Raw genomic sequence first — 12249 nt, 5'->3', positions numbered from 1 at the left:
CCACATCCAAATTGGTATTCATTCTTTATCCCACATATACATATAGAGATAAATACTGGGAGACACTGTCTCAAAAGAAACTAACAAAAACAATGAATACAAGTTAAAGAGGCTGCAGCAAGTTCAAAAGGCACAAAAGTACATTGAGAAGGAGTCTGTATTGATAACAAATCAGATCAGTGTGAGGAGGGAACTGCTCCTGGAAACTGCTGGTGAAGCTACTGGAGTCAGGTTTGAGAATGAAGCTGCAGAATCCAGCTAACAAGGCCAGTAGCAGGAAATGGTGGGTCAGGTCCAGACAGATGGACAAGTACAGGAGCAGATAGTGGAGTATGCTGTGTCAATAGTGAGGGACCTAGCCAAGTCTGCATGACCTTGGTCGTTGAAGCACACCCCAGGTATCAGAAGATAGGATGGTATGGGGCCATGCCATGGCAGTGTTAAGTGTTCAGAACTTTGTGGAGTCCAGGGACTTCATCTGATGCATGCAATAAGTTCTTGGACCTGGTTTCCCTGATATGATTTTAATATGCCCCGGTGAAGCCACGCTTTCAATTTTCCCTAATAAATGTATACAGGCTGGCTCCCTTTCTATGCCCAGGAATAAGTAATTTATCAGTCTTTGCTGGATGGGGTGCCTGACAGATGGTGCGATTTCTGGGTCCACTTAGGACTGCAGTCACCCTTCTCCCTGAAAATGAAGTCAAAAGCTGATAGTAAAATGGAGTCTCATAGGACCATGCAAAACCTGAAAAGCCACTGTTCTAAACAATATGGAGTAGCTTGGAGTAGGGTACAGCCTGATCTCAACCGAAAGTCCTTCCTTACCTGGGTTTCATCTAATGAACAGAGTTGTTCTGGTTTGTTTCTTCATTGCTACAACAAAACACTCTGACCACTACCAACTTGAGGAGGAAAGGGTTTATTTTATCTCACATCTCCCAGGTCACAGTTCATCCAGAAGCCCAAGGTAGAAACTCAGGGCAGGAACCTGGAAGCAGGAGCTGGAACACAGGCCATGGAGAAATGCTGCTTACTGGCTTGCTCCCCATCCCCCATTCAGCCTGCTTTCTTATGTAACACAGACCCACCTGCCCAGGGGTGGCACCACCCACAGTGGGCTGGGCCCTCCCACATCACTCATCAAGAAAATGCCCCTCAGACATGGCCACAGGCCAGTCCAATAGAGGCAATTCCTCAACTGAGGCTTCCTCAACCCAGGTGTGTCAAGTTGATACTAAAGCTATCCAGCATAAGAGTATAAACAAAAAAAGCTGGCTGTGTACAAATATGGGTGGGTACTGCATAAATGCAAATGTTTGTGAAGGTCATAAGCCTCAAGGCCTGTTGCTTGGGGGGTGTCAGCTCACTGGCCAACTCCCATTCTCAGGCATGCTTACCCTTCCTTTTTTTTCTTTTTTTTTTTTTTGTGCTTATTTATTTTTTATTTTGTAAGGAGAGATGCCCATGTGTGGTGATCAGAAGACAACTTGGGGTAGTTGGTTTTCTTCCATCATGTGGGTCCAGAGAACTGAACCCAAGTGGCCAGGCCCCTACTAGTTTAACCATCTTGTGGTTTCTTAATAAACTGTCCCTATTTCGATTTTTAATTGTGTTCCTGGTCCATTTCATAGCCCTGGGTCACAAGATCCCGGATATTTCAATTCATTTGTTCCTGGGACATTCCAGAGGGTGCAGAGGGACTCAGATCCATCCCATCCTGTTAGAGAATGGAGTTAAGTGTGAGCAAGTTAACACATAGCTCAGAGGCACAGTTTTATTAGCTAAAAGTCGATTGCCCACCTTAGGCCAGGTAAGTTATGAAGTTGGCCTCTAGCCAGTCAGAGCTACAGAGAGCAGACTACAAGAGGATTTAGCAAAAACAGCTGTTTTGCTAAAGTCAACCTCCTGAATATGAACCAGGATGTGTGGTCTTTGTGGGTAGATGAACAGAGGGCCCAATTTAGACCATCTGGAGAGGAAACTGAATCTCAGAGGATGAAGAAATAAGTCACTGAACTGGAAAACCGGATGCTCTCCCAAATCATCAGATCTTAAACCATCAAACAAGGCTAGCCAGAGTGTCTTTTTAATATGACTGATAAAAAATAGCGGCTAACTTTCTAAGGTCATTCAAATTTACCAACGTGCAAGTACAAAGCTCACATCCCCTCACCACAAAGGGCCAACTCTCCGACATGAACGGACTCCAAAAGTGCGATAAGCAAGAATGTACGCACAGTACAGCAGAAGCCTGAACTCTCGCGAGAACAGTCTCCATGTCTCCAAGACTCAGCGTGGGAAAGCCGGAACTCTCGCGAGATAGGTCGCCGCTTAGCGGCGCCTCCTGATAGGAGGGAGAGCGCGGAGCTATGGCGGGACCGGGGTGGTCCGGCAGCAGGATGGACAGACAGCAGGAGCGCGACGTGTGCGAGCTGGTCCGGAGGCTGACCGGCCTCCAGGACCAGGCGGACCCCAACTTCCATCTGGCCTTGAACTTCGCCTGGTCCAACTTCAGGTGTGGGGCGCGCCGCACGGATCCAGACGTCCGGCCGTGAGCCCCGGGCGTGCGGTAGGGTGGGAAGGAACCGGCGGGCCCGGGTGGCCACAGGTGCCCACTCGCAAGCTGCCCTGCCAGTTGTCGACCCTGCTTTCCCTCGTATGGCCATTGCACATCAAAGCCATTTTTAAATGATTGGAAAAGTGAATGTTTAGAGCAGAATTATGATCACATCATGCTCAGTTTTCTGTGGTTTACTGTTTGTCTCTAACACCTTCACCTCTAGCCAGAACGTAAGTAACCTACAACGGGTTACTGTGACGAGTCCTCTACTATACGTTATATTGCAGGTCCTTTTATAATCAGTTTTTAAAAGATGAATATGTAGGGGGGGCTGGAGAGATGGCTCAGCGGATAAGACCACTCACTGTCTGTTCTTGCAGAAGACCCAGGTTCGAATCCCAGCACCCACATGGCAGCAAACAACTGTCCGTAACTCCAGTCTCTTCTGTCCTCTGCAGGCTTTGCACGGCACGGGTGCACTTACCTACATGCAGGCAATACGGGCATACACATAAAGTTTAAAAAAATAATAATAATAAAAGATTTTTTTAAAAAGAATAATATGTAGTTTAGGTATATATGTAATCTATCTAATTTTCTTCATGGAAAATGTAAATTAGACAATACTGTTATAATCGTTACACATGATGGAATTACTACTTAAAAGTATGTTAGAACTAGCACTTGGGAGGCAGAGGCAGGTGGATTTCTGTGAGTTCAAGGCCAGCCTGGTCTACATAGTGAGCTCCAGGCCAGAGAAACCCTATTTCAAAAAGAACACCCCCCCCCCAAAAAAAAAGAATGTTAGAACTAATAGCCTACCTGTTTAATTTCAGTAAAAATCTTTTTTGTGTATGCTGGAAATTAAATCCATTGCCCCTTGCTTGCTAAGCTCAGGTCTACTACTGAGCTACACATAGTGCTCTCAGTGAAGAGTGAACAGTTCCTCAAACTCTGTCATCTTGATTACCTTAATAAACAGACATAAGGTACCTACTTGGTTTATGAGAATACAGAACTCTCAAGTTCATTGAAAGCATACCAAGTGTCCAAAATAATAAATGCAATTTGTAATTTTAATTCATAAAAATCACAATGATTAAGATAAGTTGTATAACTCAAAAAGTAATTGTATCCCAAGTAATTTTTCTAGGAATATCTCTAAGCAGGAGTAGGCAGATGATCCCCATTTTAGAGTTGGAGAGATCTGAGGTATTGCTTTCTCCTTTGGCAAATTGAAAATGGGGTTGTGATAAAGTTATGTTACATGCAGCCATTTGCTGGGATAGAATTAAACGTGTTATTCAATAGTGTAATTTACTTTCTATTAAATTTTTGCAGTTTGCATACAATATACTTTGATGGTATTTAGATCCTTTCCTCCATCTGCACCTCCCCCCACTGCCCTTCTGCAATTTACTATTAAATACAGATTGCTGGCTTTGCTACTAAATGGAAAATGAAGATTAAATGGTATTGCTGTATTTTTTTTTAATGTGTATGAGTGTATTGCCTGCATGAATGTGAATGCACCCATGTTGTGCAATGCCGTGGAGGTCAGAAGGGTTTTTAAATATTTGACAATTTAAATTTGAATATACTTTTTTTCTTTGTATTTCCTTTGGCATATTCAACATTATTCAGAGTTCTTAGACATCACTGGGCTTCCCTCATATAGTAAAAAGACTAAGAAAGGACTGGAGAGATGGCTCAGAAGTTAAGAGTACTGACTGCTCTTTCAGAAGCCCCAGGTTCAAATCCCAGCAGCCACATGGCTGCTAACAACTGTCCATAATTCCAGTTCCAGGGGATCTAACGCCCTCTTCTGTCCTCTTTGGGCACTGCACAACACAGGTGCACTTCCAAACATGCATGCAATACACTTATATGCATAAAATAAAAATACATTTTTTTAAAAATTAAAAATAAGCCATGCATGGTGGTGCATGCCTGTCATTTCAGCACTTGAAAGCAGGATCATTGTGAGTTGAAGGCCATCATAGGGGAATGGAAAGATACAGATGCCAGAGGACAAGGTTGGGAGGAATAGCAGTCATATGCAGAGATACAGAGAGCTATGACTCGGGTAACTTAGCTGTATGGCAAAATTGACATCAAAATTTCATTTTATCTTCATTAGATTTCATCGTTTCTTGGATGTCAACAGTCACAAAATAGAAAAAACAATAGATGGGTATGTCATTTATATATCTATACATATTCTTTAATGTATGTTTAAGATCTTTTGGTTAAGCTTTACAGCCATCAGTTGGTGTTTTTGTGTTTTAGAATTTATGAAAAATTCACCATTCATTCTGACCTCAGCAAAGCAGCTAGCTGGAAGAGATTAACTCAGGAATTTCTAAATGCATCACTTCCCAGCACAGAGGGAAAAAAGGTAAGCCTTCAGTTGTGAGCTCTCCATTCTGTATTTACTCTTTCCACTGTATTTGTTGTTATTTCATTCGTCACATTTAAACATTCTGTTTTAGTGCTGTCTCTTGGCTGGAGCAGAGTTTCCTTGAAATTGGCTTAGCTGTTGCCCTTAAACTAAGTGTGCCTCAGGTTTGTTATGAAATAAGCAGCGTGGTCTAGTTTATCCCTCTCACCTCACATCTGCTGTGGTTGTAGAGATCAGCAGTTCATATAAGTAATAGCACTGTCTGGGTGTTTTAAAATGTTCAGATGGCATCTTAGCACTTGGTGGCAACTGTTTTCTAGATGTCAAATGTACTTTGATATTTTGTCAGGAACCCTAAGACCACCTGTAGGTAGAGTGATTTTTTTTTTTAATATTTGATTATTTTTATTTTATGTATATGAGTGTATTGCCTGCATGTATGTGAGTGCACCCATGTTGTGCAATGCCGTGGAGGTCAGAAGAGGGCTTCGGATTCCCCCTGGAACTGGAGTTAAGGATGGTTTGTAGCTGCCATGTGGGCGCTGGAAATCGAACCCGGGTCCTCTGCAAGAGCAGTCAGTGCTCTTAACCACTGAACCATCTCTCCAGCCCCCTAGAGTGATTTATTACAAGGATTCATAGAACTTGGAAATCTGCTATCTCATTGTTAATGGTTATTGCCATGAAAGGATGTGGATGACAATCAGGAAAGAGGGTGGAGATGCAGAGAGCAGAGACCAGCATGTATGGTAGGCTACACCCCTTAGGTTGGTACATGTCCTCTGTGATGTTTCCTCAAGGACAAGACCACCCAGCAGTGTACTTACCAGAATGTATCCCTTTTGTTCTGTGACACATGACTATTTTAGTTAGTGCAGATTAAACTGAGATTAAGTCATGCATGCTCTCCACCTTATTTTTTGAGCCAAGGATTCTTACTGAACTTGGAGCACACCAATTATACTACATTGGCTGACCAGCAATTCCCAGGGATCCTCCTGTCTCTACCATCTCCCCAGAGCCCTAGAATAAGATATTACTAAAACATAGTGAACTCCATAGTGAATATTGTCATATGGGATGAACAGTGTATTTTGTACTATCTCCTCAGAGCCCTAGAATAAGATGTTACTAGAACATAGTAAACTCCAATAGTGAATATTGTCATTATGATAGTGTATTTTATAAAGGAAAATTAAGTTAAAACAGAAAACAATACTGCTGGGCAAAAGTATCCCCTTTTTAAAAAAAAAAGTTTTTAATTTTTATGTGTATGGGTGATTTGCCTTCATGTACATAACTACACCACATGTGCAATGCTTATGGAAGCCAGAGGAGAGCATTAAATCCCCTGGAACTGGAGTTACGGATACCTGTTTGCCAACATGTGGGTGCTAAGAACCAAACCCGCATCCTCTGAAAGAGCAGCCAGTGCTCTTTTAATTTCTGAGCAATCGCTCCAGCCCCCTCCCATGAGCCACTGTGCCTCAGTTAGCTTTTTTTAATTCTCAAGTAGCTTCATGTCTGTATGTATGTATATATCTGCCTCTTTCTGTGTTCCTGTTGTCAGAACCTTCCTATCTCTTGGTCTCAATACCATAAAATTCATCTAGTATGCAAAGCATTGACTCTTAGTAAATATATAGTTAGTTGTACAGCTGTACAATTTTTGTCATCGTAATCCATTTTTAGAACACTTCTATCACCTGAAAGTTTCCCTGGAGCCCATTTGCTGTCACTGCCTGCTCATATCCCAAACCCAGACAGCAGCTGATCTGCCTGAAGCATTTATAGTTACTTTTTTGAACCCTTCATGTCGCCGAGATCCTGCAGTTTTCAGTCATTTGTGTGTTACTTCTTTCACTTTGCATCCTATTTCTGTAGTTGATACATTTTTGAATTGTGTCTGTATGTCATTTTCTGTTGTTGAATAGGATCCCATTTATACACAGGCTGTGCTTTGTTCACTTACCCATGAGTGACATCTAGATTATTGCCAGTTTTGAGCTGTTATGAATAATGAGCTGCTGTGAACATTCTCACTTCAAGCTTTGGGCATGAAATGTTTTCATTCCTCAGAAAATTTCTAGGAGTGGAATTGCTGGCTCATGTGATAAAGAGGTTTAACTTTTTTTTTTATTATTTTTAAAATTTTTATTTATTACTTTTATGTGTGTGCAAGTATTGCCTGCATGTAGGTAAGTGCACCCATATTGTACAGTGCCCACGGAGGACAGAAGAGGCTGTCAGATCCCCTGGAACTGGAGTTACGGACAGTTGTTAGCTGCCATGTGGGTGCTGGGATTCAAACCTGGGTCTTCTGCAAGAAGTGTTCTTAACAGCTGAGCCATCTCTCCAGTCCCAACAGGTTTAACCTTTTAAGAAACTGTTGAATTGTTTTCCAGTGAAGTTATGGTTCTGGATTCCTACTAGCAATATATAGGGTTCTGGTCTCGTCATCCTTCCTGATGTGTGTTATTGTTCCTAATTGTGATTGCAGATGTCCTAGAGAGTGTGTGGTGCTACAGCCTTGTGGTTTTGCTTTCCATTTCCCTGGCACCTGGTTATGTTGAACTTCAACTTCTTTTCATATGCTTCATAGTTATTTGTCAGCCCCTTCTCATGGTTTTAAAAGCACGAACTCCGGGGTGAAGGTGCTGGCAGCTTTGGTATCTGTGGTATCTGGTGGCATGCTTTCTGCTAGCTTTTTAGAAGCTACCTTCCGTACTGTGTTTTTACATGGTAAGAGGTGAAGGGTCTCCTGGGACCTTTGTTTACTATTTATTTTTTTTATTTGTTGATTTTTGTGTGTATTTCATAAAGAACACCCCAAACATGAACATCCCAAACAATCTTATTTATCTATATACCCACTTCCCAAAAGGCACCCTCCCATAGACCTCCCCCCCCCTCACTGGAGCCTATATATTCTGCCATCCCTGTTACTGTCCACTGTGATGTCGGCACACCCAGCTGTTCCCCAGTGCTTGTCCATCCGCTGAATCTAGTCAGCCTATCTAGAGTTCCTTGTTTTAGGAAGATTAGCTCTTCCTCAATCTGCTGAATCTAGTCAGCCTATCTAGAGTTCCTTCTTTTAGGAAGATTGGCTCTTCCTCATCTAGCAGCAGTCAGTTGCCAATATTCCTTTAGATAAGATTGGGGACTGCTGTTCGTTGTCCCAGATCTATGCTGGGTTACTGTCTGGGAGTTGCTTGGGCCACCCTGGCTATACACATGGACTCTTAAAGACTTATATTGACCCCTTTAATCTTTGGTTATACTTTCGTTTTGGGTGTTTAAGATCATACAGTTGGTCCAGATAAACCGATTTATTTTTACTCTTAAGGTCATTTGAGGATCAGTTTCTCAGGGGTCACATGGGCTTGGGAGGAACCCTTGGCTCCTTTCTTTTACCGGTTCCATCTTTGTGAAGATAAGTCAAAGGTCCTGCTCGACCATGGCTGGCTTTGTTTGGAAGCATGGAAGAAATGTTTCCTCTGTGTTGACCCTCCCCTTTGTAGACTGGACACTGGTTCAGGTCCATTTGATGGGGTCTCGGTGCCCTCCTTGATCAAGAGGACAGGTGACTCACCACAGTTACAGGACATTTTGACAGGTGCTCATAGTCCCTGGAACTTAGTCAACCTAGAAGGGCAAGGACCAAAAACTATCCTTTATGTCCCTCTGACCAAATTAGTATAAGCCTCAAAGTATGGCTATTAAACATCCAAGAAAGTTAGTTCCACCAATCTGGTACTTTTAATTACCTTGTCCCCTGTAGGTAAAGCTTGGGCAAAGACCAAACGTTCTCAGATAAACCTTGCCTAGATATATATCATATTCCTTGAGCTAGTTGTATGTATAATTTGTCAGTAGATTGTTTGATTAATATGGTTCCCTCCAATTTTTTTAAAACTAGCTAGGCATTATTTATCCTTTGCATTGTCTAACAGTTCCACATGGTTTCCCCATTTAAAGTACCCCCATTTTTCCCATTTCTCCCTTAATAATACCCTTCTCCTATGGTCCCACCTCTCTTGAGCTCTCTCTTCCCCTTTATCCCCTAGGTTCCTTGTATAACCTTCCCTCCCCCTTCCCCTTAAAATAACACCATTTTTATCCATAACTCCCTTATTAATGCCTATTTCCAACTGTTCTCTTTCAGATTCTTTTCCTTTACCTCACAGGTTCCTTTCCATTATCCTGGTTCCTGTAGTTATGTCTGGATACATACTCACTTCTCAGGATTTAGTGCTAGGATCCACAGATGAGGGAGAACATCCATCGTTTTTTTTGTTGTTGCTGCTGCTGTTGTTTTTTTCTGAGTCTGTGTTACTTCACTTAGTATAACAGTTTCTAGTTCCATCCATTACATGCAAATTTCATGATTTCATCTTTCTTTACTGCTGAGTAAAACTCCATCTTAGCTATTGTGAAAAGAGCAGCAACAAACATGGATGTACAAGTGTCTCTGCAATAGGATGAGTTCTTTGGGTATATGCCAAGGAGTGGTATAACTGGGTCAAATGGTAGGTTCATTTGTAGTTTTTTTAAGAGCTCTCCACACTGCTTTCCATAGGAGTTGAACAAGCTTGCAATCCCACCAGCAGTGGATAAGCGTTCCCCTTTCCCCACATCTTCTCCAACATTTGGTATCATTTGTTCTCTTGATTATGCCAGTCTGACAGGGGTAAGATGAAATCTTAAAGTGGTTTTAATTTGCATTTCCCTAATTACTGGTGATGTTGAACACCGTTTAAGATGCTTCTTAGCATCTTATTTCTTCTTTTGAGAATTCTCTGTTCAGCTCCTTAGCCCATATTTTAATTGGGTTACTTCCTTTCTTGAGTCTTTGTTTTTTGAGTTCGCTATATATTCTGGATGATAAACTTCTATCAGATGTGTTGCTGGTGAAGATTTTCTCCCATTTTGTGAGTTTTCTCTTCACTTCCTTGGTTGCTTCTTTTGATGTACAGAAGGTTTTTATTTTAATGAGGTCCCATTTGTTGATTCTTGACCTTGTTTCCTGAGCATTTGATGTCCATTTTAGACTATCCTTTCCTACACCTATATCTTGTAGGTAATTGCCAATGTTTTCTTCTAACAGTTTCAGGGTTTCAGGCTTCACATTGAGGTCTTTGATCCATTTGGAGTTGACTTTTGTGTAAGGTGAAAGATAGGGGTTTAGTTTCATTCTACAGGTGGAGATCCAGTTTTGCCAACACCATTTGCTGAACATGCTGTCTTTCCTCCAGTGAATGTTCTTGGCCCCTTTGTCAAATATCAGGTGGCTGAAATTGCATTTACTCATATTTGGGTCTTCAATTTTGTTCCATTGATGTATGGGTCTGTTTTTGTGCCAGTACCATGTTGTTTTTGTGCTGATAGCTCTGTAATAAAGTTTTAAATCTGGTATAGTAATCCCCCAGCATTGCTCTTAGTGCTCAGGGTTGCTTTGGCTATCCAAGGACTTTTGTGCTTCCTTATGAATCTAAGGATGGTTTTTTTCCAACTCTGTGAAAAATGTGATGGGGATTTTGATTGGCCTTGCATTGAATCTATAAATGACTTTTGGTAGGATGGTCATTTTCACAATATTAATTCTTCCAATCCATAAGTATCGGAGGTCCTTCCATCTTCTGATGTCGTCCTCAGTCTCTTTCTTCAAAGATTTAAAATTTCATTGCAGAGGTCTTTAATGTCTTTGGTCAGGTACTTTTTATTCTGAGATGAGTTTTTTTGTTTTTGTTTTTGTTTTTTTTTGGCAGCTATTATGAAAGGGGGTGTTTCTGTGTAATCTTTCTCTGATTACTTGTTATTGGTATATAGAAAGGCTACAGACTTTTATAGGTTAATTTTGTAACCTACCAGTTTCCTAAATATGTTAATAATTTCTAGGAGTTTTCGGGTGGAATTTTTGATGTCTCTTAGATATAATATATCATCTACAAAAAGGGATAATTTAACTCTTCTTTTCTAATTATTACTCCTTTAATTTCCTGCTCTTGTCCTTTTGCTCTTGCAAGAGTTTCAAGCACTATTTTAAAGAGGAGTGGAGATAGAGGACAGCCTTGTCTGGTTCCTGATTTCAGTGGGAATGCTTCCAGTTTTTCTCCATTTAGAATGAGGTGAGCTGTGGGTTTGTTGTATGTAGCTTAAATTATTTATGTTGAGGTATGTTCCCTCCAGTCCAGTTCCCTCTAGGACTTTGAACATAAGTGCATGTTGAATTTTGCCCAAGGCTTTTCCTGCATCTGTTGAGATGACCATGTAGTTCTTGTCTTTGAGCCCATTTAGATGATGTATGACGTTTATTGACTTATGTATATTGAACTATCCATGCATCTCTGGAATAAAGCTGATTTGATCATGGTGGATGATCTTTTTGATGTGTGTCTGTATGCGGTTTGCAAGTATTTTGTTGAGAGTTTTTGGGTCTGTGTTCATTAAGGATATTGGTCTATAGTTTTCTTTTTTGGTTATATCTTTACCTGGCTTTGGTATTACAGTGATGCTGGCTTCATAGAATGAATTTGGAAGTTCTCCCACCATTTCTATCTTTTTGAACTGTTACTGTCCACTGTGTTGTCGGTGCCCCCAGCCATCCCCCAGTTTATTTATTTATTTTTTAATATTTTATTTATTATTTTTTGTTTTATGTGTATGAGTGTGTTGCCTGCATGTACGTAAGTGTACCCGTGTCATGCAGTGCTGCAGAGGTCAGAAGAGGGCTTCAGATTCCCCTGGAACTGGAGTTAAGGACGGTTCATAGCTGCCCTGTGGGTCCTGGGTCCTGGGAATCAAACCTGGGTCCTCTGCAAGAGCAGTCAGTGCTTTTAACTGCTGAGCCATCTCTCCAGCCCCACTGGGCTTTTTTCAGTTGGGAGACTTTGTATTACTGTTTCAATTTCCTTATGTGTTATGGGTCTGTTTAGGCTGTTACTCTCTTCTTGGTTTAGTTTTGGTGGTTCCCATGCATCCATTTCTTTTAGCTTTTCAAATTTAGTAATGTATAGGTTTTAAAGTATTCCCTTACAATGTTCTGCATCTTTTTGGTGTCTGTTGTGATATTTCCCCTTCATCTCTGATTTTGTTGATTTGGCAGTGCTCATTCTTTCTTTTGTTTAACTGGGCAAGTGGTCTGTCAATCTTGTTTATCTTTTCAAAGAACCAGCTCTTGGATTCATTGATTCTTTGTATTGTTTTCTTTGATTCAATATCATTGATTTCTGACCTGATTTTTGTTATTTCTTCTTGTCTGCAGGGTTTGGGTTTTGTTTGCTGT

The 12249-nt window shown here is 41.1% G+C and overlaps 1 protein-coding gene across 7 annotated transcripts in view; it reads left to right on the top strand.

The window, feature by feature from the left end:
- Positions 1–2299: 2299 nt before the first annotated feature.
- Positions 2300–12249, top strand: part of Tubgcp5 (tubulin gamma complex associated protein 5) — a 42723-nt gene continuing 32773 nt past the window's right edge. For 5 of the 7 annotated variants that reach the window (XR_003849627.1, XR_003849628.1, XM_029563811.1 and 2 more), the window contains exons 1-3: positions 2355–2518; positions 4704–4757; positions 4853–4961. Coding sequence is in view for 5 of the 7 variants with exons in the window: in XM_029563811.1 (XP_029419671.1) it covers positions 2373–2518; positions 4704–4757; positions 4853–4961 (309 nt within the window). In the remaining 2 variants the exon portion in view is untranslated. Of the gene's footprint in view, positions 2519–4703; positions 4758–4852; positions 4962–12249 lie in introns of all 7 variants that reach the window. The other 2 variants (XM_008833652.3, XM_008833651.3) reach the window with 1 other exon arrangement.

The sequence above is a fragment of the Nannospalax galili genome, unplaced genomic scaffold, assembly GCF_000622305.1.
Source record: "Nannospalax galili isolate Female #2095 unplaced genomic scaffold, S.galili_v1.0 scaffold135, whole genome shotgun sequence".
NCBI lineage: Eukaryota > Metazoa > Chordata > Mammalia > Rodentia > Spalacidae > Nannospalax > Nannospalax galili.
Note: the sequence above shows the minus strand (reverse complement) of the source record. Positions and strands in the feature narration are given on the sequence as shown.